Source organism: Lepus europaeus, chromosome 12 (genome assembly GCF_033115175.1).
Source record: "Lepus europaeus isolate LE1 chromosome 12, mLepTim1.pri, whole genome shotgun sequence".
In the NCBI taxonomy this organism is placed as follows: Eukaryota; Metazoa; Chordata; class Mammalia; order Lagomorpha; family Leporidae; genus Lepus; species Lepus europaeus.
In genome coordinates this window covers 35,740,706-35,766,156 of record NC_084838.1, presented here as the reverse complement: position 1 = coordinate 35,766,156, position 25,451 = coordinate 35,740,706, and the positions used below count along the sequence as shown (strand labels likewise).

The window sequence follows — 25,451 nt, the reverse complement described above, 5'->3', positions numbered from 1 at the left end:
CTCGGTCATTGCTGTCTGGTCTTTTCTGCACTTGCTCACTCACAATGTTTATTGGCATCTAGAGGTGTTCGAAAGTCTTATGCTTGGGCCGGGCGTCTAAGAAAAATGGCCCAGGTCCTGCTATCATGGCGCTGTGGGAGACAGAACACAGGGCTCTAGGCAACATAAGCAAAAGCCTGCTCCGCCTGTGTCCCACATATCTAGAAGGCTCTTTGGAGCAGGGGCCCCAGATGGTTCCTTTTTTTAAAAGAAAAAAAAATTTATTTATTTTGAAAGAGTTACAAAGAGGAAGAGACAGAGAGGTATCTTCCATCTGCTGGTCCTCTCCCCAGCTGGCCACAATGGCTAGCGCTGAGTCAGGTTGAAGCCAGGAGCCAGGAGCTTCTTCCAGGTCTCCTACCTGGGTGGCAGGGGCCACATCATCCAGAGGTCATCATCCACTCCCTTCCCAGGCCATTAGCAGGGAGCTGGACAGGAAGTAGAGCAGCCAGGGCAAGAACCAGCACGCATATGGGATCCTGGTATTGCAGGTGGCAGCTTAACCTCCTACACCACAATGCCCCCTCCCTCTACCCCCTTGATCTGAAGCTCGTAGTCCAGTGTGAATGGCAGATAAGAGACAGGCAGTGACCCTAAAGGGTGAGGAAGGGGCAAAAGAAAAGTCCCATGGTGCCCAGAGAAGCTTGCAGGGGAGACCAGAGAGAGAGGAAATGACCGAAGGACCTGCAGAAGGTGGCCCTGCGAGGCTCAGGGGGGTGGGGGTGGAGGAGTGGCGTGAGCAGCCACAGCAAACAGCCTGTGCCAAGGTCTGGAGGTGACAGAACATGAGCCTTCGGGGAACTCAAAATAGTTCCGTGTAGCTGGAGCACAGAGTGGCAAGAAATCAGGCAGGAGTCTAGGCTGGAGGAAGCTTCCCAGAAGCCAACTTTGGAAGGGGCTTAGCTGGGTCAAGATGGCCACTGGGCCTCCACCCTTCAGCTAGCACTCTGGGAACTCCAGTTTCTCCAGAACCAACTTATTCCCCGGCCTCACCTGCAAGCGACAGGAAACAGCCCCTCCCTGGCCTCGGTGTGGTCAGGGGGACTTTCCCATGTGCTGTCATCCATCTGGACAGACTGAAGGCGGGTTCATCGTCCACACAGAAAGAACGCTAGCAACTGTACAAATAACATCAGCCCAAGCGCTTCTGCAGATGACTGCATATTTCAGGGTGTCTTCTTTTTTTCCCCTTTAATTTCCCTTCTTTTCACCAATTACATGAAGCCACAATGGTTCTCTCGGGCCAAAAGTGACCAAGGGCTGGATTTCATTTTCTCCGTGATCACGGCCAGTGGCTCTGCTCGCCAGGGACTGTGAAAGGTCATTTGAAGCTGTGACAGGAATCCCCGCTGCTCGGCATGGCACGCCCACACGCTGTGGCCGCATGACCCTGCTTTCTCTCCCGCCTCCCTCGCTCTCCAAACGTGCACTGCCTTAGAAGCCCTCAACAGGGGCCATTTCCCACCTGCTTTGACAGCTGGGCTTTTCCAAAAGGTCTATTTTTGTGCCTCCCTTTCCTCTCCTCCCCTCTGCCCCCACACCATGTGTCTCCAGGATCTGATCTCTTTCTGGTCCTCGTTCTCAGGGACTCTCTGCCTCGGGCCCTGTGGTCTCCCGTCCTCAGGACACATACAGGGTCTCTGTGGCTTGTGTCCGGCCTCTTTTCTCCATTCCGTCCAGGGCTGGTTCCTCCTGCTGCTGACCCCTCCAGCAGTTCGGCCTACCCCTCCCGGTCTCCTGATCCAATCCAGACCTGGACTCTGGACCTCCACCGCTACCCGCCATAGTTGCGACTGGACTGGTCAGCTCAGGTAAGGCAAGGCGGGGATCCGGCCCCGCTCTCATTCCCGGTCAGTGTGAAATCAGTGGGCCAGGAGGCAGTCCAGGGTCCTCGCTCCCAGCCCAGCTCTGGCTTTGAACCTGCTGCCTCTTACAGGAACAGCTAGCACTTCCAGACATTTCACCGCACGCCAATCACTGTGATCAGAGCGTTCTGTGCATCCCCTCAGTTCTGTTTTTAATCTTCCTGCCCCAGAGAAAAAGAAAAGGAACACCCAGGAAGACTGAGTAGCGTGGTCATGGCCAAGAGCTGGTTCGTGGTAGAAGCTGGCCTCGAACCAACGTCCTGACGCTGCCTCCAGAGTCCCTGCTCTGTCCATGACCCGGTGCGGCGCCCGCCGTTTCCGCGACGCTGGCAGCCCGCGCCGCCCCGCCCCGCCCCGCCGGCGGCCGCGCGCCCAGCGCAGGAGCGCGGCTCGCGGATTCCCCACAGCGGCACCGCCCTTTCCCGCGGAAGCCCCGCCCCCGATCCTGATTGGCTGTCGGGAGCGAGGCGGGGCCCGGGGATTGGCTGCGTGGCGGCCGCGGGCTGACGTGGCGGGGCCGGCGTGCGGACCCCGCGGGGGGCTGTCGCCCGGGAGTGACCGAGCGGGCGGCCGGGCCCAGGCGGGCGGGGAGGCGCCGGGAGCGCGAGTCGCAGCGATGCCGCTGGAGCTGGAGCTGTGTCCCGGGCGCTGGGTGGGCGGGCAGCACCCATGCTTCATCATTGCCGAGATCGGCCAGAACCACCAGGGCGACCTGGAGGTGGCCAAGCGCATGATCCGCACGGCCAAGGTGAGCGGGCAGCTCGGGGCGCGGCCGCGGGACCCCCGTGCTCGCCTCTGCGTCCGCCGCGGGCAGAGGCGACCTCAGAGACCCGGCCCCTTCCTAACCCTCGTTGCTCCGAGTCCCGCATCCTGCAGCGCCTTGAACGACTTCCAGGCAAGGCGGTGGCCGTGGTCTCTCCCGTCTGGCGTTTCTGTGCTTGGTTAAAAGCCCGGGTTCCGGGTTCCCATCCGGCTAGCAGTAGCCCGCGTGAGCCGCAGTGTTCCTCCTGTGGAAGTGCCGCTCCCGTCCCAGGGTTGCTGGGATCCCGTGCGGTACCTCCCGGGGAGCTCTGAGCGCCGTGCTGGGGCTCAGTAAACGCCACGCCTTCCTGGTAGGATGACTGTTCGTGCAGGGCCGCTGCTCTGTGGACTTCCAGTCAGGTCCGGGTCTGCTTGGATGCCTTCTCCGAGCCCTCCCCAGCCGCACCTCCCACCCCCTAACGCTGGCTGGCACGCTGCGCTGTCTGCTCTCCCTCACCCGCCCTTGGAGAGAGACAGAGTTCCTCCATGGCCGGCACCGGGTCTGCACTGCGAGTCCTGCCTCGGCCGTCTTGTCTCTCTTTCGCCTTGGTCACCGCTGTTCACCTGGTTTCATACTGTTGGCGATTAGGCTTTGTCTTACTCTTCCAGGACCGACTGCCGTGCAATCCTGAGAAAACTTGAGCAGAGTCACCACTGCTAACATAGTGAGTGCCTGCTCTCTCAGATGCCGAATTAAAGGCTTTAAATGCACCATCTCCCTTAGCGCTCACAACCGTGCATGCAGCAGGAGAGGCAGTCGACTCTGCCTCCAGGGTTCAGAAGATGAGTTGACTTGCTCAAGGGCACACAGCCAGTAAAGAACCCTCCAGCCGTGCACTGGAACCTGGTTTTCCAGGGGAAGTTCCTGCTTTTAATTTGGGGGAGTAGTCTGTTTTTCTAAGGTGTGACTTCTTAGAATCCTGAGGTTGTAAAAATGCCTAGTGATTTTTAAAGCCAGAGAAATGAAGTTATAGGTTCTAACTCTCACTTTTTCCTTCTTATTTTTTTTTAAAAAGAGATTTATATATTTGAAAGGGAGGAAGGGAGGAAAGGAGAGAGAGAGAGAGAGATCTTTGATCTGCTAATTCATTCCCCCAGATGCCTGCAATAGCAGGGCCAGGGCCAGGCTGCAGTCAGGAACCAGGAACTCTGTCAAGTCTCCCACATGGGTGACAGGGACCCGAGTACTTGGACCATCTTCCATCTCCCAGGCACATTAGCAAGAGGCTGGATCAGAAGTGGAGGAGGGGGGCCGGTGCCATGGCTCACTTGGTTAATCCCCCGCCTGCGGTGCTGGCATCCCATATGGGCGCCAGGTTGTAGTCCGGGTTGCTCCTCTTCCAGTCCAGCTCTCTGCTGTGGCTTGGGAAGGCAGAGGAGGATGGCCCAAGTGCTTGGGCCCCTGCACCTGCGTGGGAGACCAGGAGGAAGCACTTGGCTCCTGGCTTTGGATCGGCGCAGCCCCGGCTGTAGCGGCTATTTGGGGGGTGAACCAACGGAAGGAAGACCTTTCTCTTTCTCTTACTCTCTAACTCTATCTGTCAAAAAAAAAAAAGTGGAGGAGGAATGGGATCCTAGGCCCTTTGATGTGGGACCATGGGACTCCCACGTGGTGGCTTAACACTGTGCCACAATGGCTGACTTTCACGTTTTCTCTCTTAATTTTTTTTTTTTTTTTTTTTTTTTTTTTTTTTTTTTTTACTTTTTGACAGGCAGAGTGGACAGTGAGAGAGAGAGACAGAGAGAAAGGTCTTCCTTTTGCCATTGGTTCACCCTCCAAGGGCCTCCGCGGCTGGCGCGCTGCGGCCAGCACACCGCGCTGTTCTGAAGGCAGGAGCCAGTTGCTTATCCTGGTCTCCCATGGGGTGCAGGGCCCAAGCACTTGGGCCATCCTCCACTGCACTCCCTGGCCACAGCAGAGAGCTGGCCTGGAAGAGGGGCAACCAGGACAGAATCCGGCACCCCAACTGGGACTAGAACCTGGTGTGCCGGCGCCGCTAGGCAGAGGATTAGCCTGTTGAGCCACGGCGCCGGCCTTCTCTTAATTTTTAAGGCTAGTCTTCCTGAGGGAGGAGGAGGAGGCTAAGGAAAGAGCACTGCACTAGAATCAGGGTTTCATTTACTAGCTGACTAATCTTGGGCAGGTGAGTTTTTCTTGCTGGGCCTCAGTGTTCCTTGCTTTACAAAATGCGTTTTGTGTCTTAAAGTTCAAAGAAGTAGAATTTTATTAAAAGCTTATATTTGAGGATTTATGTATTTTGTTTCAGCTGCCATTTGTAGATAGAGTCACATTTTTTAGTTACCGGAGTGTGTTATGTCCAAGCTGCCTTGTTTATACAACAGATCTATTTGCAGTATTAAAAGTAGAGTTTATCCAATTGTTTTTATTTTATTACAATAAAATATATGAAGGTACTTCAAAAAGTTCATGAAAAATGGAACTAAAAGATTATGCTGAGTTGGTGCTAAAACATTGAAATCCACACATAGTTTTTTCATAATACACATTTTCCATGAACTTTTTGAAGTATTTTTATATAATAGATATCATAATTAGAAATTCATTTATTGAACATACTTTAAAGAAATTATTTATTTATTTAAGAAACTGTGGCACAGTGGGTTAAACCATTGCCTGCAGCGCTGGAATCCATGTGGGTGTAGGTTCAAGTTCTAGCTGCTCCACTTCTCATCCAGATCCCTGCTGATATGCCTGGGAAAGCATCAGAAGATGGCCCAAATCCTTGGGCCCCTGTACCCACAGGGGAGATCTGAATGAAGCTCCTGGCTTCAGCCTGGCCTAGGCCTGGCCGATGCAGCCATTTGGGGAGTGAACTAGTGGATGGAAAAATCTCTCTTTTTGTATCTCCCTGTCTGTCTTTCAAATAAATAAATAAATCTAAAAAGAAAAAAAGGCAAGAAGAAGAAGAAGAAGCAAAGAGATAGAGAGCTCCTGTTTTCTGATGCACTCCTCAAATGTCCACAGCAGCCTGGGATAAGCCAGGGGTGAAGATGGAAACCGAGAACTCAGTCTTCCATGTGGCTGGCAGGGACCCAATTACTTGAGCCGACACCACTGCCTCCTGGGTGTGCATTAGCAGGAAGCTGGAGTCAGGGGCTGGAGCTGGGGCTCAAACCCAGGTCCTCCAGTGTGGGACGTGGGCATCTGAACCTGCAGGCTAAATACCTGCTCCTGAACGTTCTTTCAACTTTTAACTTTGGAATTTTGATGCAAAGGAGCACCACACCTTTGCTCACCATAGAGTTTTGTTGCTTGGTGTTGCCAGTGGAGTAGCAATGAGCCCTTGAACAAAGAAACCATCAACATTATAGTAGAACAGTGACAGTGATTTCTTTCTTTTTTCACTTAAATGAATGTGAGCCTTCTTTATATTACTTTTATTTATTTGTAGGGCAGAGCAACAGAGAGAGAGAGAGAGAGCGCGAGCGTGCGTGAGCTCTTCCATCTGCTGGTTCACTCCCCAAATGCCCACCATAGCCAGGGCTGGGCCAGGCTAAAGCTAGGAGCTAGGAACTCCATGTGGGTACCAGGGACCCAAGTAATTGAGCCCTTACCTGCTGCCTCCCAGGGTGTGTATTACCAGGAAGCTGGACAGAAAGTGGAGACAGGACTTGAACCCAGGGACTCAGAGATGGGAGGCAGGCATCCCAAGCGGTGGTTTAACTGCTGCACCATAATGCCCACCCCAGTGCTTGTGTTTTCTGGACCTAGAGTTCACTGCAGCTTTCAACAGAGAAAGAAATCACTCATTTTTAGAAAAGAGACTTGGCCAGCGCCGCGGCTCACTAGGCTAATCCTCCGCCTTGCGGTGCCAGCACACCGGGTTCTAGTCCCGGTCGGGGCATCGATCCTGTCCCGGTTGCCCCTCTTCCAGGCCAGCTCTCTGCTGTGGCCAGGGAGTGCAGTGGAGGATGGCCCAAGTGCTTGGGCCCTGCACCCGCATGGGAGACCAGGAGAAGCACCTGGCTCCTGCCTTCGGATCAGCGCGGTACGCTGGCTGAGGGTGAACCAACGGCAAAGGAAGACCTTTCTCTCTGTCTCTCTCTCACTGTCCACTCTGCCTGTCAAAAATTAAAAAAAAAAAAAAAAAAAAAGAGGCTTAGAAGAGGAGGAACCCGCTTTCTCCACATTTAACTGGTGTCAATGAGGAATGTAGTGGAACTTGATCTAAGTTCTGGTCATTAACAGTTTCATTTTTGAAACATTTCCTATAAAGGGCAGATTTGCCCTGATGGAAACAAGTTCATGTATGTATGTATGTATGTATGTATATATTTGAAAGGCAGAGTTACAGAGAGAGAGAGAAATCTTCCATCTGCTGGTTTACTCCCCAAATGGCTCCAACAGCCAGAGCTGAGCCAGGCCAAAGCAAGGAGCCAGGAGCTTCATCCAGGTCTCCTGCATGGTTGCAGAGGCCCAAGCTCTTGGGCCAACTTCGGCTGCTTTCCCAGCATTAACAGGAAGCTGGACTAGAAGTGGAGCAGTAGGATCTCAAACCAGAGCCATTATGGGATGCTAACCTTGCAGGCTTTATCCTCTACTCTAGTTCCCTGGCAACAAGTTCTTTAACTTCATTAGAACAAGTCTACTCCTTAAGTGGAGGTGAGAGGCAAAGAGACCAAGAAGCTGCAGTCTTCAAAAATCTCCTCGGCCCCTCGCTGGAGGCCCGGTCGGCAGTGAGTCCAGGCCGCAGGGACGGGCCAGGGCACACGTGTTCTGCACCTTAGGAAGGGGATCTGGGCAGCGCTGGGCAGCTCACTGTGGGCTCTGGGATCTTCATCTAGGCAATGAAACTGTTGCCCAGGGTCACTGTCCATTCTAAGGGTCTTTGAACTTCTTTCCAGCATCAGGTCCTGATTGTGCCATCTTGGTATTTTTCTAGGAGTGGCACTGTCTGAACCCAAGAGGTTTTATTTAATTTTCTTTCTTTTCTTTTTTTTTTTTTTTAAGATTTATTTGTTTATTTCAAAGGGGGAGTTACACAGAGGGAGAGGCAGAGGTAGAGAGATAGAGAAGTCTTCCATCCGCTAGTTTACTCCCCAAATAGCTGCAACAGCCAGGGGCTGGGCCAGGCCGAAGTCAGAAGCCAGGAGCTTCGTTCCAGTCTCCCATGTGGCCTCAGACCCAAGCACTTGGGCCATCCTCCCCTACTTCCCAGGTGCATTAGCAAGGAGCTGGATTGGTTCTGGAGCAGCCGGGACTCAAACCAGGGCCCATATAGGATGCCAGCGCTGTAGGTAGTGGCTTAACTCACTATGCCACAGCACAAGCCCCCCCAAGAAGTTTTCAACAGCAGGAAAACCTCAGTGCCTACAGAAATGGCAGTAAGGTGCGGCTTTAAAAGCTTTTATTTAATCTTCCTGTTGAGTAGTTTTTTGGAAGCCATCCTAGGATTTTGGAGGGAGATTGGCAACAAAATCGTAGCTTCTGTATTGTTGCTTCTGCTCACCTAGGGTGGCTGCTTCTCACTTTTGCTTGTTTGCTTTTTGCTGCAGAACCTGTTGCTCAAACAAAATGTCCTGCAGAAAAGCACACGTAGCTAAAAGCAGAGCTGCTGTGGTTGAAGTCAGGGCCCAGGGACTCCTTAGAACAGTTTTCAAGTCCTGCTACAGTTCTCTTTGTGTAGATGGAGAAACTGAGTCCAGAGACCGGACATGCTCTATGAGTTAGGACAGCATTAAGACAATCTTCCTTTCCTAAATCCTGACCCAGTGCTCACCATGCTGTCCTCTGCTGAGTTACATAACTGAACGTCTTCCTTCAGCCTTTGATTCATTATTGTGAATATCACAATGCAAAAGAAAGCAAAAAGCCACACACACCCCACCCCGCGCCTGGTGTAAGAGGGGGAAATGAGGGTCGGGGAGGGTCTCCTGTTCCAAAACAACTTTTTCTTCCTTCCTGGGCTTTCTTGTTTTTCCTGTTCCTCCACTTTGGGGGTTCTTAACATCTCTTTCAAAAGCAGTGGCCCCAGCATTTCTGCACGGCACCCACTATGTGTTGCAGGAGTGTGGAGCTGACTGTGCCAAGTTCCAGAAGAGCGAGCTGGAATTCAAGTTCAATCGGAAAGCCTTGGAGAGGCCGTACACTTCGAAGCACTCCTGGGGGAAGACGTATGGGGAGCACAAACGGCACCTGGAGTTCAGCCACGCCCAGTACCGCGAGCTGCAGAAGTTTGCCCAGGAGGTGGGCATCTTCTTCACCGCCTCCGGCATGGACGAGGTGAGCCTCCGCACCCCCAGGGAGCAGAGCCGGCCTGGCAGCTTTGGGCCGAGAACCAGCTGCAGCCTTTGCTGGCACTTCTGTGTCCATCCAAGTGGGAAGCAACAGGTGCCAAGGCCGAGTGAGAATTGTGAGAAGTTGTGAGCTTTAAAACAGGCTGTCTCTGGGAGAGAGAGCAGCCACGCCGGCCCCTCCCAGGGTCCTGAGTCAAGCCTGGGACCGCCTGGGGAAAGTGGGCTGCGGTAGGAGCCGGGACACCCTGCCAACCAGTGCTGACCGGCCTGGGTGGGGTGACGTGGCATCCTCCAGAAGGGAGTGGCTTCAGCATGGCCATGCCAGCGTCCTAGAAGAGCCGATCTGTGCCAGGTCTTGGATTTGTTTGCTTTGCAAATGGCCTCACAATTCCTTCATGTACTTTTTTTTTTTTTTTCAAATGTGAAAATATTTAGTTGTAAAAATAATGGAATATGATGGAAAGTTTAGAGAATAGGAAAAAATATGCTGGGTTGTGGGGCTGACCCCTAAGCACAGTATAGTGGCTCTTTTGATGTGTTCTCCCCGGGGCTCCCCACACAGGCGTCTCATTGCCTGGCTGTGTTGTGTGCGTGGTTTATGACCCTTCCTTCTATGTGTGCTTCTCAGGCTAACACAGGGGTGAAGGTTCTGACAGCAGTAAGGAATTTTTTGGGGGGACTATACTATGACATACCTAACCATTCCTCTGCTTCTGGACTTAAAAGTTACTTTTTTTAAGTTACTAGTTTTTTGTAAGTAATGCTGGGGTGAACATTTTTAAAAAGAGTTATTTATTTATTTGAAAGGCAGAGTTACAGAGAACACAGGCAGAGAGAGAGAGAGAGAGAGAGGTCTTCCATCTGAAAGAGAGAGAGAGAGAGAGAGAGGTCTTCCATCTGCTGGTTCACTCCCCAGATGGCTGCAATGGCCGGAGCTGTGCCAATCTGAAGCCAGGAGCCAGGAGCCTCCTCTGAGTCTCCCATGGGGGGCCATCTTCTACTGCTTTCCCAGGTCATAGCAGAGAGCAGGCTCGAAAGTGGAGTAGCCGGCACTTGAACCGGCGCCCATATGGGATGCTGGCACCGCAGGCGGCAGCTTTACCCACTAGGTCACAGCGCCAGCTCCAAGAGATGAACATTTTTTTCCTGTGTTTTGGTTTGTTTCCCTAGGGTAACTTCCCAGAAATGGATATTGGATGAGAGCTGAGAATCTTTTTTTTTTTTTTTTTAATTAACTTATTTATTTGAAAGGCAGTTACAAAGAAAGAGAGAGAGAGAGATCTTCCACTTGCTGATTCACATCCCAAATGGCCACAACAGCCAAGGCTGGACCAGGCTGAAGCCAGGAGCCTGGAGCTTCATCTGGGTCTCTCTCAGGGTACAGGGACCCAAACACTTGGGTCATATTTTCCTGCTTTCCCAGGTGCATTGATGGCAAGCTGGATCAGAAATGGAGTAGCTGGGACACGAACAGGTGCCCATTTGGATGCCGGCACTGCAGGCGGCGGCTTTACCCGCTCCATCACAATGCTGACCCCCTAAGCATACTTTTATGGCTCGCGAAGCACTTTTAAAAAATTTGTATGTGTTTATTCATCTGACAGGCAAAGAGAGAGAGCACCCACACCTGCTTGTTCCCTCCCCAGATGCTCGCAAGGATCGGGGCTGGGCTGGGGCTGAAGCTGGGAAGCTGGACTGTTTTGTGTGCTGTTGGTGCAGGAGAGTTTGGAATCGCTCCTTAGGTACTGCAGTAGAAGTCAGTCACTGGGGTAGCCAAGCCCTTGTCCTTGAAGTGCAAGTTTGGGTTCAAGAAATATATAATTATTGTTGTGCCAAATGTGAATAGGTCTAAGAGTCCTGTTCAAAAAAGGTTTGTTTATTTATTTATTTGAAATACAGAACAACAGAGAGAGAGAGAGAGATCTTCCATCTACTTGTTCAGTCCCTCCCCAAATGGTCACAACAGCCAGGTCTCGGCCAGGCTGAGACCAAGAGTCAGGAACTCCATCCTAGTTTCCTACATGAGTGGCAGGGGTCCGAATACTAGGGCCATTGTCCACTGCCTCCCAGGTGCATTGGCAGGGAGCTGGATTGGAAATAGAGCAGCCTGGAACCAAACCAGTGCACTAATATGGGATGCCGTTGTCACAAGTGGTGACTTAACTTGCTGTTCTATAGTGCCGGCCCCTAGTCAAAATGATCTGAACTGACTTAGTAAGAAGTAAGTGATGGGGCTGGCGCTGTGGTGCAGTAGGTTAATCCTCCGCCTGCGTCGCCGGCATCCCATATGGGCGCTGATTCTAGTCCCGGCTGCTCCTCTTCCAATGCAGCTCTCTGCTATGGCCTGGGAAAGCAGTAGAAGATGGCCCAAGTGCTTGGGCCCCTGTACCTGCGTGGGAGACCAGGAAGAAGCTCCTGGCTCCTGGCTTCGATCAGCGCAGCTCCAGCCGTTGTGGCCATTTGGGGAATAAACCAGCAGAAGGAAGACCTTTCTGTCTGTCTCCCTCTCACTGTCTGTAACTCTACCTCTCAAATAAATAAACTTAAAAAAAAAAAAAAAAAAAAAAGAAGTGATTAAAAAGACCTCTCCAGCCAGGGCCTATAAACAGGCTTATATTTTGGCCCTAGTATTATTTTTGGAATAAGCCCCCAGCCTTTCCCGGAGTAATTCCTTTAAGAAGTACTTCCATTTGGAGCACTGAATCCTGAAGTGTGTGTTAAAAATGCTCAGTGTTGGGGTGGATGTTTGGTGCAGTGGTTAAGATGTTGCTTGGGGGACCCAATCCTGCACTGGGGCCCTGGGTTGGGGCCCCAACACCTCTGCTTTCTCTGCAGCTTCCTGTGGACCCTGGAGGCAGCAGGGCGGCCTCACGCAGTAGGGGCCCTGCCGCCCATTGTGGGGGACATTGACTGAGTTCCCAGCTTCTGGCTTCGCCCTGGCCCAGGTGTGGGCATCTGGGGAATGAACTAGCAGACGGACGATCTCTGTCTCTCTGCCTTTCAAATGAGTTTTTAGAAAATGAAAAATAATGCGTCTTTATAGTGTAGCTATTTCTCTTTCCCACCACATAGCTGCTTCCCCAGAGCACGGTTTTCCTAATCCCTGACCGCACCCAGAGTTAGGCCCAAAGAAAGTAAGAAGCAGCGTGATTATGGAATCTCACGTCGCTGGTAGCTGAAAACAGCAGTCGCCACGGTAGTGAGATGTGTACCACAGCATGCTGCGGGGCGGGGTGGGGTGGGGTGGGCCAGGACGCCACCAGCTCCAAGCTGTCTTCTTCATGATGCTCACCTGTCACCTGCCTGCTCCACGCCTGCCCTGGCTGTGTGGCCTGTCCCTTGAGTTTGAATGTGGCTCTGCCTGCCATTCCTGCTGCGTCCACGTGGAGGTTTTCTTCACCTCCTCCTACCCGTGTCGCTTCAGTTGTAAGGTGGGGTTAGGAGCGGAACCCACCTGTGGCCACTGCTGTGGAGTGTTGCACACAGCCAGTGCTCAGCACGCGTTGGGTACAGGCGAGGGAAGTGGCCCAGGCTGAGCCCGGGCATCTGTCGCCGGCCCTGACTCTGCCCTCAGCTGCCTGTGTGGCCTCGGCCCTTCCCTGCCCTGTCCCAGGGCGCCTCCTGCTGCGTCTTTCCATCCATTCCCTGTGTGGTGTCTGGGACATGTGATCTGAGCCCAAGTCCTGGTGCTGATGTTTTCTGTGTGGCCTGGGCTCCTCATGTAAGCTCTTGGAGTCGCAGTAGCCCCGTCTGCTCCAGAGGAGGGTGAGGTGGCTCTGTGTCGCCCCAGTGACGGTTGGCCTGGTCCTCAGCCTGTGGAGTTTGCCAGCTTCCGCCTGTCCAGGCAGGAGGTGCCTGTGTCCTGGGTGTGCCTGTGCCTGCTGATTGCCAGGCTGAGCTGGGACCCCGCAGGAGGTCTTCCTGGAGCTCACCGACTTGGCCCCAGGCTACTCCCTGGCTCCGGGTTCACTTAAGCTGCGCTCCCACTGTTGACTCCCCTTGGCTTCCTTATGGGCAGTGGGCATGCACCGAGCTCTGCAGGCTCTTCTGGGGCGTTCTCTGTGTGCCGAGGGAGGGTTAAGGTGTGGCAGCATTTATGAGGGCCCAGGAAACTGCCAGGGCACCTGGCCGACAGCCGCACAGAGGCCTGGGGGGCTCAGCTGTAATGAGCAAGGGCTTTTTCTGTCCTAACGGGAAGTCTGTCAAGGGAGCAGTTGGAAGCCGTGACCACGGTGGTGGCCCTGAGGGACACGTTTTCCCCCTCCACAGTGACCCTTTCACCACCCAGCACCTGCCCTGCAGGTCTTCCACCCCCACCCAGTCACCACGTGGAGGGCCGGCCTCTCCCCAGGGATGGATTGCTTCTCCCCAGCAGGATCCAAACTCTGGGACTGGAAGGGGTTCTGGAAGCTGCACCCTCTCTTGTCCGTGACTCCCTCCTAGACAGCAGTCCCTAGAATTTCTCGCAGGACACACTGACGACTGGGGTTCTGTGGGCACGCCTTGTCTGTCTGCATTAACCAATTGATCTAGATGCCGGAAAGCTGGGAGTGGAATATGTTTGGCAAACCCTGGGTTGAAGGTCAGACAGGTGATCTGGGACGCTCTGGCTCTCCCAAGACCACCCTGCTAGGTGCACCTTCTGTGCACTAAGCCCACTGAGTTGTGTGTGGCTGAGTCCTTCTCCGGCAGTCTGGGGAAGGCTCTGTGCTATGGGGCGGGCGCGGGGGAGAAGTCACGAGCCTGCCGTGCTGCGTTGGACCCTGGATGCAGAGGCTGGGGAAGCCAAGGAGTCCTCGTAAAGGGTCATGGGTGCTGACCCGGCCTGGGAGGGGTGGGGGCACAGCCAGGCCTTCTCAGGACAGAAGGCTGGAGGCTGGAGGTTTCCTGAAGTTGGTACCCTTCAAGTCCAAAGTGGCAGTTGTCCGAGTGGCCACGAGGTGGCGGTGGTTCCCCAGGAGGATTCCATGCAGGTTCTACAACCTGTGCCCAGATGTTAAAATGTGGTTTTTTCCTACATTTGCCATGCCCCTCCTCCGCCTTGGTCTCTGCCCTTTTCCTGAGTCCCCCCATCATCTTTTTTACCCTGAAGGGCTCCTCTCCCACAAGCTGAAATTTTAGGGAGGGAAGCAGCATGGGAGCGCCTGTCTTTACATGGAAAACACTTTCTTCATTGGCCAGGTAGAGGGAACGGAAAGGGAAAATCATGCCTTGTCCAACAAAATTAGGAATGGAGGTTTTCAATCCTGGGCTGGTTCAACAGGGTGACGTGACTACACACAGGGAGAGCCACTTATGGAAGGTGTGTGGCCGTCTGTTTCTGTCACAGAGTGCCTGCGGCAGGCCTCTGAGGAAGCAGAGGTGTTTAGGCCCAGTTCTGGAGGCCCAAGGTCTCAGGCCTCGCCAGGTGATGGGGCGCGCACCTGTCCGTCTGTGCCTCCGTGTCTCCCTCTGCGTATGAAGCACCAGGAATCCATGTGGGAGCTCGCTCTCAGTGCCAGAGAGAGTCCATCCTCTTAAAGGCATTGATGTTGGATGAACCATCATAGTTACATCATAGCAGAAGGGAAAAGAGAGAAGACGAAACTGGGCCAGAGGGGGAGTGGCCAGATCTGCATCAAAGTGGTGTAGACGTTGGGAGGTGCGTGGCTCCGGACAGCACTGCCCAGTGCCTTTGACTGTTCCCTCTCGAGCCACTCCCACCCGGATGGAGGGGCACGGCTGCGCGGCTACTCTCCGCGCAGCCGCAGGGTTTGGCTTCGCTCACCAGCTGCCTGGGAGGTGGGCGCAGCTGAGGCTGCATTGGGTTGGCTTAGAGAGGCTCTTGCAGGACGACCTCACACCGGGCCTCCCCTGCCCTGCGCCATCTGGGTTTTCACGCATGGTGTCCCTGTGCCATGATCCTCAGGCCAGCGGCAACAGCACCAGCATTCCTTGTTAGAATTTACTAGAACTATTAGAAACTTTTTTTTAAAATATTTGTTTATTTATTTGAAAGGCACAGTTACAGAGAGAGAGGGAGAGGCAGAGAGAGACAAAGGTCTTCCATCCGCTGGTTTACTCTCCAAATGGCTGCAATGGTTAGAGCCAGGCCAGACCGAAGCCAGGAGCTTCACTGGGGTCTCCCAGGTGGGTGCAGGGGCCCGAGCACTTGGACCACCCTCTGCTGCTTTCCCAGGAGCATGAGCAGGGAGCTGGGTCAGAAGTAGGAACTGGAACTGGTGCGCATATGGAATGCTGGCATCGCAGCTGGCGGCTTTATCTGCTACACTACAACACCAGCCTCTAGAAACTTCTTATTAGGACTTAATGGAAGGGCAGGCTCTCAGGCCTTGTCCTGGATTTCATTCTGGCACTGCAGGGACCCTGGGAGGTTCGTGAGAGGGCACTGGCCCGGCTCAGCCACCCTGACCTCCCTTTGAGTCTCTGGCAGCCTTCGAGGGCACAACTGATGTTTTGGGGCCCATCCCCACACTGATCTCCCCACTCCTAAGTTCAGCTTCAATTGTAAAAAAGGACATGAGGAAACTCTCAGAGGTAGTGTGGTATGTGTCTTGTATTGATTGTGGTGATGGTGACACAAGTGTATATGTATATCCCAGTTACCAAATTGTGGGGGCGCTGTTAAACATAGTCTTTTGATTTCTTTTTTTTAATTTATATTTATTTGTTTTTTATTTTTTTGACAGGCAGAGTGGACAGTGAGAGAGAGAGACAGAGAGAAAGGTCTTCTTTTTCCGTTGGTTCACCCCACAATGGCCGCTGCGCCAATCTGAAGCCAGGAGCCAGGTGCTTCTCCTGGTCTCCCATGTGGGTGCAGGGCCCAACCACTTGGGCCATCCTCCACTGCATTCCCGGGCCACAGCAGAGAGCTGGCCTGGAAGATGGGCAACCGGGACAGAATCTGGCACCCCAACCGGAACTAGAACTTGGTGTGCCGGTGCCGCAGGCGGAGGATTAGCCTATTGAGCTGTGGCGCCGGCCTTGATTTCTTATAATTTGGCTTTTTACCTTAAGAAAGTATTTAAAATAAACAAAAGGCAGAATGACGGAGAGGGAGAGACAGAGAGAGAAAGAGATCTTCGTCCACTGGTTCACTCCCCAAATGGCTACAATGGCCAGAGCTGGGCCAGGCCAAAGCCAGGAGCCGCGGGCCACTGGTGAGGCTGTACCACAAAATGCCCCGTTTCGTTTTCTGTTTTGGCAGAGATTAAAGTGGCTTTGTTTCCTGCTTGCCTGGCCCTGGATAAAGGTTAAGCCCTTGAGGGCTGTTTACTTCCTCACCCTCGATTTTTCTGGGTCAAGATTAGGTCATGACCGGTCTGGTTTCTTCCCTGGACCCTGGGTCCCTGAGGCTGGAAGGGTCTGGTCGGGGCTGCAATCTTTTGCAGGTGTTGGCAGCAGGTGCAGCCCAACGCTGAGTGTTTTAGAACAGATGGACAGGTGGGCAGGAGCGAGTGCTTGGACTGAGAACACGCCTGCGCCTGCTCTCAGGTCGCTGGGGGTCCGTGCCCCCGGCAGGGGAGGGAGTGTCCACGCGTGTGCCACTCTGCGCCTGGACGAGGACGGTGCTTTCGGCCAGTGCTGCAAGGAGCCCCTCTTTGGTTTTTCGTAGATGGCAGTTGAGTTTCTGCATGAACTGAATGTCCCGTTTTTCAAAGTCGGATCTGGAGACACTAACAATTTTCCTTATCTGGAAAAGACAGCTAGAAAAGGTGAGTGCCCAGCTTTTGTCACAAACCCCGAGGGCATCCAGACGCTCCCGTGTGGACTCCCTGCCGGCAGCCACTCAAGGTAGATCTCGCGAAGACAAACCTTGGAAACGTCTTTTTTTTTTTTTTTAAAGATTTATTTGATTCATTTGAAAGACGAGTTACAGAGAGAGGTAGAGCCAGAGAGCGAGGACTTCCATCCGCTGGTTCACTCCCCAGAAGACCACAACAGCAAGAACTGTGCTGATCCAAAGCCAGGAGCTTCTCCTGGTCTCCCATGTGGGTGCAGGGGCCCAAGCACTTGGGCCATCCCCCACTGCTTTCCCAGGCCACAGCAGAGAGCTGGATTGGAAGTGGAGCAGCCGGGACTCGAACCGGCACCCATATGGGATGCTGGCACTGCAGGCTGGGGCTTTAGCCTGCTGGGCCACAGTGCTGGTCCCTGGAAACATCTTTTCCATTAGCACTATGCTTCCCCCTTTTTTTTTTTCCAGAAGAAAATATTTTATTTATTTGAGAGGTAGAGTTACAGACAGTGAGAGGGAGAGACAGAGAGAAAGGTTTTCCTTCCGCTGGTTCATTCCCCAAATGGCCACAAGGGCCAGAGCTGCGCCAATCCAAAGCTCCAGAGCCAAGAGCTTCTTCCGGGTCTCCCAAGCAGGAGCAGGGGCCCAAGGACTTGGGTCATCTTTTTTTTTTATTTTTTTATTTTTTATTTTACAGATAGAGTTAGTGAGAGAGAGAGACAGAGAGAAAGGTCTTCCTTCTGTTGGTTCACCCCCCAATGGCCGCTACAGCTGGCGCTGTGCCGATCCGAAGCCAGGAGCCAGGTGCTTCCTCCTGGTCTCCCATGCAGGTGCAGGGGCCCAAGCACCTGGGATTGGGCCATCTTCTTCTGCTTTCCCAGGCCATAGCAGAGAGCTGGATTGAAAGAGGAGCAGCCAGGACTTGAAGCAATGCCTATATGGGATACCAGCACCGCAGGCAGAGAATTAACCTACCGTGCCACAGCACCGGCCCCACTATGCTTCCCTTTTAATGGGCATACTTTAAAGACATTAGGCTATGACAGTTTTTGTAAGAAATTAAGAAATTTTTAAAGATTTATTTATTTATTTGAACAGCAGAGTGACAGAGAGATCTTCCATCTGCTGGTTCACTCCTGAAATGGTCACATTGGCCAGGGCTGAGCCAGACTGAAGCCAGGAGCCAAGAACTCCATCCAGGTCTCCCACGTGGGTGCTGGGGCCCAACCATTTGGGCCATCTTCTGCTGCTTTCCCAGGTGCATTAGCAGGGAGCTGGATCAGAAGTGGAGCAGCTGGGGCTCAAATTGGTGCTTATATGGGATGCCGGTTTCACAAGTGGCGGCTTAACCCACTGGGCATCAGCGTTGGCCTTTGGGTGTACTGTGTTAGGAACTTTTGTTCAGTTGAATGATGAGCCAGCCATTGGAATGTGGTTGGGAGAGAGTGCGACCCCCTAAAACGCTGTTGGTGTGGCTCCCGCAGGCCGTCCGATGGTGATCTCCAGCGGGATGCAGTCCATGGACACCATGAAGCACGTCTATCAGATTGTGAAGCCCCTCAACCCCAACTTCTGCTTCCTGCAGTGCACCAGCGCGTACCCGCTGCAGCCCGAGGACGCCAACCTGCGTGTCATCTCGGTGCGTGTGTGCGTGTGTGTGCACGCGTGTATGTATGTGTGCACATCACCCAGCTACGCCAGAGCACACTGGCCTTCCTTGGGCCATTTACTGTGGGGAAGGCATTGCCTGTTTACAACCCAAATTCTCTACTTTTATTTATTTCTTTTTTTCTTTTCTTTTCTTTCTTTCTTTCTTTATTTTGACAGGCAGAGTGGATAGTGAGAGAGACAGAGAGAAAGGTCTTCCTTTGCCGTTGGTTCACCCTCCAATGGCTGCTGTGGCCGATGCATCGCGCTGATCCGAAGCCAGGAGCCAGGTGCTTCTCCTGGTCTCCCATGTGGGTGCAGAGTCCAAGGACTTGGGCCATCCTCCACTGCCTTCCCGGGCCACAGCAGAGAGCTGGCCTGGAAGAGGGGCAACCGGGATAGAATCCGGTGCCCCGACCGGGACTAGAACCTGGGGTGCCGGCGCCACAAGGCAGAGGATTAGCCTGTTAAGCCACCGCGCCGGCTCAAAAATATGGAACGCTTCACGAATTTGCGTGTCATCCTTGCGCAGGGGCCATGCTAATCTCTACTTTTATTTTTAATCGTTCACTTGAAAGGCTAAAGAGACATTTTCCATCCATCGGTTCACTCCCCAGATGACTGCAACAGCCAGGGCTGGGTCAGGCCAAAGCCGGGAGCCTAGAACTCCATATGGATTTTCCATGTGGAAGGCAGGGGCCCAAGTCCTTTGGGCCATCATCTGCTGCCTCCCAGAATGCACCTTAGCAAGAAGCTGTGGATCAGAAGTTGAGGAGCCAGGTTTTGAACCAGGCACTCCAATATAGTATGCAGAGACACACACACACATGTATAACCCCAGTATTGGAATTGCTCAGTTTTCCTTTTATATTTTCTTTTCAATATAGTATTTGACTTTTTTCTATGATAGTATAAACCTTTTTTTAAGACCTATTACAACACAGTGTTCCTATTTATCTGAAAAAAAATTAACCTTTTTGAAAGTTGATACTGCTGTCTTTTCACCTAAACTTTCTGTCCCTCCCAATCCTGGTCATTTTTTTTCTCGACTTCTGGCTCATCTCTACATCATGTTATTTTGAAAATTAAAACGTATGTTTCTGATTCCCAACGGCTCTGCGCGTACATCGCTTGGAAGACTAGCATGTGCCCGTCCCACAGAGACCACGGTAATTAAGAGTTCAGTGTGCAGCGCTCCAGCCAGCCCCCTGCTTTGCCCTCTCTGTCACAGACACCCCTGCCTCCTGTCCCCGCCCAAGGCGCGGTCACACCTGCTCCATCCACGGCGAGGGTGTTCTGCTGGCCCAGACACGTGATGACCACGGCGTGAATTTCCTGCCCTGGCACCCCGCACTCCGTCCCGCAGTGCTCAAGCCTCATTCCCCAGGCCTTTGCCCGCCTCCATCTTGCCTTAAAGCCCACCCAGGTCCTTCTGCACTGAACCTTTCTGGTCACCCTCACTGACAAGACCCACCCCGCGCAGAATGTCCTCTGCTACATTTGGTGAATTATAGATAACCGGTTAATTATTTAGCATCTCCACCAAAGGACTGTTTTGAGATTAGGCTGTATATATTATTGATGATGGTATTTGTGCATATCGCACACTTGCTTCTAGCAGCTCAGGCTAATTAAATGGGATAGGAGCTTTTTGAAGGAGTTGAGGCATCTGGTTATAGTTCTGTTATTTCTGGTGGTTTGTGTAAGGTGAAACATTCTTAAGACTCATTTTTGTTTTTTTAAAGATTTGTTTTATTTGAAAGAGTTAGAGAAGGAGAGACAGAGAGAGGTCTTCCACCCACTGGTTCACTCCCTAAGTGCCTGCAACAGCCAGGGCTGAGTTAGGCCAAAGCCAGAAGCCAGGAGCTTCATCCGGGTCTCCCATGGGTCCAAACACTTAGACCATCTTCTGCTGCTCTTCCCAGGCCATTAGCAGGGAGCCGGGTCAGAAGTGGAGCAGTCAGGACTTGAACCAGTGTCCATCGAGGATGCTGGCACTGCAGGCAGCAGCTTTACCAGCTACACAATGCTGATCCCAAAATTCATTTTTAATGATGATAACAGCCGTTATTTTTAGATCATTTTCAGTCTGCTGAGTGCCTTTCATGTGATCACGGCATCCCTGACAGGGGACTGGTGTCATCCCTGGGAAGGCGCTCCGAGCCCCTCGGTGTTCTTGCCTGGGAGTGCACAGCTAAGGAACAACTCACCCGGGGCTCGGGGCAGGCATTTGATTTAACACTTAGGACGCTGCGTGGGGCGCCGGTGCTCCATATCTGAGGGCCTGGGCTCTGCTCCTGGCCCTGCTGTTTCCAGCTTCCTGCTGATGTGCACTCTGGGAGGCGGCAGGTGATGGCCCAAGTCACGGGGTCCCTGCCACCCAGGTGGGACTCCCAGACTGACTTCCCAGCTCCACGTTCAGCCTGACCCCGTCCTGGCTGTTGCAGGCGTTTGGAGAGTGAACCAATGGGTAGGTGACCTGTCTGTCTGTCTCTGCCTTTCAAATAAATAAAAGTAGCTTGAGAGTGATCTGCCTGAGTCAGAGGGCACGCATCAGTCCCTCACTAACTGTAACCTCTTTCCCCTTTTTGTGTTTTAAAGGAGTATCAGAAGCTCTTTCCTGACATTCCCATAGGGTACTCCGGGCATGAAACCGGCATAGCCATATCTGTGGCTGCTGTGGCCCTGGGCGCCAAGGTGTTGGAACGTCACATCACCTTGGACAAGACCTGGAAGGGGAGTGACCACTCGGCCTCACTGGAGCCTGGCGAGCTGGCCGAGCTGGTGCGGTCCGTGCGCCTGGTGGAGCGGGCCCTGGGCTCCCCAACCAAGCAGCTGCTGCCCTGTGAGATGGCCTGCAACGAGAAGGTGGGTCCTGCTGCCTCAGCCCTACCCACACCTGAGAGGGGGAGTCAGTGCCGACCCCTGTGTGTGCCAGGCGACCCCTCTGAGTTTCTTCAGGCTCGTGTCAGCCGCCACGGGAGAAATGTGCTACTTAAGGGGCATTCTAGCACTTTCTCTGGCCACCTAGGATCACGATAGAGCCTCTGGTCCTGGTGCTTCTAGACTGCTCACGGAAGGGGGTGTGGTCCTGGTCCGGGTATATCTGGGGTTTCTGGAGCGGGAGAGCCTGAGACATGGTCTGACGGGGGGTGGGGGGCCCATGAGGCCTCAGGAGCAGGGATGCTCTGGATGGGTGGGTGGCGGGTCATGGGTCATGGCGGGGCCTGGGGTGATGATGTAAATGTGCCTCGTGTGGCAGTGACCTTCTGACGGACAGGCCAAGGAATGTTGCTTGGCACGCTGACCTTCTGAGGCACGGAGCCGGGTGTCCTGGGCTGCCGGGCACGTGGACATGGCAAAGATCAGACGCCAGGCAGGTGCAGGGAGCACTGGCATCTCTGTAAACATAACGATGCCTGTGGAGCCAGGAACTAAGTTGAAAGCACAGAGAAACGGCTGCCTCACAGAGGAAGGGGTGCAGTGTGAGGGCTGTGGCAGTCTGGCTGCCTGCACACAGCGACACAGGTAGGGGTGCACGGTTTGGCCAGCATCTGCTGGGGGACATTTGTTCCTGGTGCCGGATTCCAAACAGAACTGTCCCCTCTGGCTCTTACGTGGAGGCTGCCGAGTGACGCAGTAGGTAGTTTGTTTAAATGCACTCACGTTGAACACAGACACTTTGGGAGCCTCCACTCCCCGCACCCGTGTGTCCTACCTGTCCTGCCTCGAGCCCTCCCCTGTCATCTCAGTGGCAGCCACACTCACCGAGAGCACCGTTCTACTCAAGTTTTCTGTCCCCTGAGAACGGTGCGCCAGGGGTCGGGACCCTCATCCCTTAAGTTCTCTTCCTGGCTATGGGCCACCAGGGCCAAGTCAGCTGCCCTCTGGGGCCTCAGTTTCCCCACGTTTACAGGATGTTGAGCTGGTTGGTGACAGGTGTAACTGCAGCTTGCACGTGGTGAGCATTCTCCGTCCCAGGTCCATGATGTGTGTGATCATGAGTCCTTACTCACCCAACAACACACAGGCCCGGGTTCCTCCCACTTCACAGAGAAGGCAAAACCCCGCTCGTCCCCAGCTGCCGGGCACTGGACCTGCACAGCCTGTGCTCCTTCCTTCGCGCTTTGTTGTGAGGGCCCCACCCTGCACTGGGCGCCAGAGTCCTACTCTCAGGGTGGCCTGTGAGGACCCATCAGAGACCTGGGGCGCAAAGCCACTTGCAGGCACTGAGTGTGAATTCTGTCCACAGCTGGGCAAGTCTGTGGTGGCCAAAGTGAGGATCCCGGAAGGCACCGTCCTGACGCTGGACATGCTCACCGTGAAGGTCGGGGAGCCCAAAGGCTGCGCCCCTGAAGACATCTTCACTCTCGTGGGCAAGAAGGTCCTGGTCACTATCGAGGAGGACGACACCGTCCTGGAGGAGGCGGTAGAAAATCATGGCAAAAAAATCAAGTCTTAAAAAATAAAGAGCCACGTTTCGGATTGCTGGTCCGGTCGGTGCTGGGTGAGGTGGTGCTGGGCGGTGGTCTCCAGAGCCCCGGCTTTCATCCCACCCCCTTAGACTGTAGACAGTCCTGGGCCAGGCGCTGGGTCAGGCCCGCTGGACAGAGTACAGCCAGAGATGGCAGTGACTGCGGCCAGTTCGCTGACCCAGAGGAGGAATGGGCTCAAAAGCAAGGCCGGGCAGGTGTTTGGCGCAGTCCCTGGGTTCCCGGGTCTCTGTTCCAGCTCTCTGCTTTTGTGAACCCTGGAAGGCAGTTTGTGATGGCTCAGATACCTGGACCCCAGGCCCAGTGTCGTGGCACAGGGTAAGCTCCGCCTTGACACCCACATCCCGGGTCAGAGCACCGCTTTGAGTCTCAGCAGCTCTGCTTCCAATCCAGCTGCCTGCTCCTGTGCCTGGGAAGGCAGGGGAAGGTGGCCTGAATACGTGGGCCCTGCCACCCATGCGGGAGACCAGGATGGAGTTTTGGGGTCCTGCTTCCAGCTTGGCTTAGCCCGGAGTGAAATCAGCAGATAGAGCATCTTCCTCTCTCCCTCTGTCGCTCTGCCTTTTGAGTAAATAAATCTTTAAAAACGAGGGAAAAACAACAACAAATACTTGGGTCTGTGCCCAAGATCTCTTGGGAGATCTGGATCGAGTTCCTGGCCCTGAGAAATTCTCTCTGTCTCTGTCTCTGTCTCTCTCCCCACTCTGTCTCTCTGTGTGTCTGCTTTTTAAATGGATTTAAAAATAACTAAAACTTATAAACTAAGAGAGAGAAGTGACTCCATGTTCCGCAGTCTCTGTGTGGCTGTGCAGAGGGCTGAGTGCACACCGGCGGGGTCACTCCCTGCGAAGGCAAACCTCAGTGACTGCTTCCCAGACCTCCAGCGGTTTTTCCTCCTCCCTCCTCCCCTCCCCGCCCTTGGCTCTGTAAGGCAGAGAGACTGAGTAGTCTTCCATCTTTTAGTTCACTCCGCAGCAGCTGGGCTTAGGCCAGGCTGAGCAAGGAGCCAGGAACTCCATCCAGGTCTTCCACATGGGTGACAGCGGACCAAGTACTTGAGCCATCAGCCTGCTGGCTCCCAGGGTGTGCATCTGCAGGAAGCAGAGGGAGCACCTTGATGTGAGATGTACAGCTTACGTGCTGTGCCAGACCCAGCCAGCAGTCGGGTTCCGATTCCATGCCTTTTCCTCTACAACCACAGAGAAGGTGACATTAGGGGCCGGCACTATGGAGTAGTAGGTTAAACAATATCGGCCATGCCAGCATCCCAAGAGGGCGCCAGTTTAAGCCCCAGCTGATCCATTTCCAGTACAACTTTGGGAAAGCAGTGGAAGATGGCCTAAGTGCTTGGGCCCCTGCACCCACATGGGAGACCTGGAAGAAGCTCCTGGCTTTGGATCAGCGCAGCTCCAGTGGTTGCGGCCATTTATGGAGTGAACCAGCAGGTGCAAGACCTCTCTCTGTAACTTTGCCTCTCAAATAACCTTAAAAAATTTTTTTCTTAAAAAAAAGTGACATCTAACCAGATTTCTTGAGACCAGAAAACAGAGACGTTAATATGGTGGTATGCAAGTTACCCCAAGGCCTGGGGCAGGTTGTAGATCTGGGAGGGAGGGAAGGCCTAGCTGAGAACGCGCTGGCGGGTGGCTGTCAGAGAGGCTGAGCTCCTGGGGTCACAGGACTTGGCCCTGCATTTGGGTAGAGGCCTTGGTCACGTGATGGGCAGCCGTTGACTGGGACGGCTTATGTGATGGGGGTTAGAGGATGGGGCGGCTCCTGTGCTGAGGGCTGATGGACCCATTCAGGCTGGGAAGCTCAGGTCTCGAATCCTGTAGACCTGACGGGCGGAGGTCAGTGCTGCGCCCACAGCGAGGCACTGTGTGGTCAGAGTTCACGGCACGTGCACAGCCGCACCGTACACCTGTGAATTGCTGTTCGCCAGCAGTTACCAGAGCCCAGACGAGTGGGGGCAAGGATGAGATGGGGCAGGGCAGTGTTCCCGGAAGGCCTGGGCGCTTTAGGTCAGCCTTGCAGGTTGGGAAGTGACAGGGAGGAGCTGTGTGCTTTTGGACTGGGACGTGGCCAGAGTGCCCAGGGACTAGCAAGTGATGGTTGGTAGGGAGTGGCCATGCAGGGGGGAGGAAGGAAGGTCTTCCAGAACTACCTTGCACTTTGTTCCATAGGCAGTAGGGAGCCAAGCAAGGCTTCTGGGCACACCTGGCAGATTCAGACCTGGGTTCTCCACTCCCATGCCTCCTATTGTATGCCCCTTGCTTCAAAAAATATGCTTTGGCATGGTGGGTAAAGCCTGCAGAGCCAACATCCTATATGGGAACTAGTTTGAGTCCCGGCTGCTCCACTTCTGATCCAGCTCCCTGCTAATGTGCCTGAGAAAGCAGCGGAGGATGGCCCAGTGCTTGGGCTCCTGCATCCTATGGGAGACCTGGGAGAAGCTCTTGGCTTTGGCTGGGCCCAGTTCAAGCCCTAGCCATTGTGGCTATTTGGGGAGTGAACCAGCAGATGGAAGATCTGTCTCTCTCCTCTAACTCTTTCAAATAAATAAAATATGTATTTTTAAAGATTAATTTTCCTTTATTTGAAAGGCAGAGT

The 25,451-nt window shown here is 53.6% G+C and overlaps 1 protein-coding gene and 1 non-coding gene across 2 annotated transcripts; one reads left to right on the top strand and one right to left on the bottom strand.

Annotated features, from left to right (window-relative positions):
• Positions 1 to 2,491: 2,491 nt before the first annotated feature.
• NANS (N-acetylneuraminate synthase) lies at positions 2,492 to 22,833 on the top strand. The gene is made up of 6 exons (XM_062207896.1): positions 2,492 to 2,652; positions 8,734 to 8,949; positions 16,579 to 16,678; positions 18,186 to 18,340; positions 20,950 to 21,216; positions 22,601 to 22,833. Exons 1-6 carry the CDS (start codon positions 2,521 to 2,523, stop codon positions 22,808 to 22,810), a joined length of 1,080 nt encoding a protein of 359 aa, XP_062063880.1. The 5' UTR covers positions 2,492 to 2,520; the 3' UTR covers positions 22,811 to 22,833.
• Positions 18,836 to 18,941, bottom strand: LOC133772084 (U6 spliceosomal RNA). Its single transcript, XR_009867712.1, has one exon. It is a non-coding gene; the product is annotated as a U6 spliceosomal RNA (small nuclear RNA).
• Positions 22,834 to 25,451: the final 2,618 nt, after the last annotated feature.

What these genes read in the sequence shown, in the direction of transcription:
- NANS (XM_062207896.1), top strand. Translation starts at nt 2,521, where the DNA reads ATGCCGCTGGAGCTGGAGCTGTGTCCCGGGCGCTGGGTGGGCGGGCAG. An exon ending in GGAAAAGACAGCTAGAAAAG is followed by an intron (nt 16,679 to 18,185) that starts GTGAGTGCCCAG and finishes TGGCTCCCGCAG; the next exon opens with GCCGTCCGATGGTGATCTCC. An exon ending in CCAACCTGCGTGTCATCTCG is followed by an intron (nt 18,341 to 20,949) that starts GTGCGTGTGTGC and finishes TGTGTTTTAAAG; the next exon opens with GAGTATCAGAAGCTCTTTCC.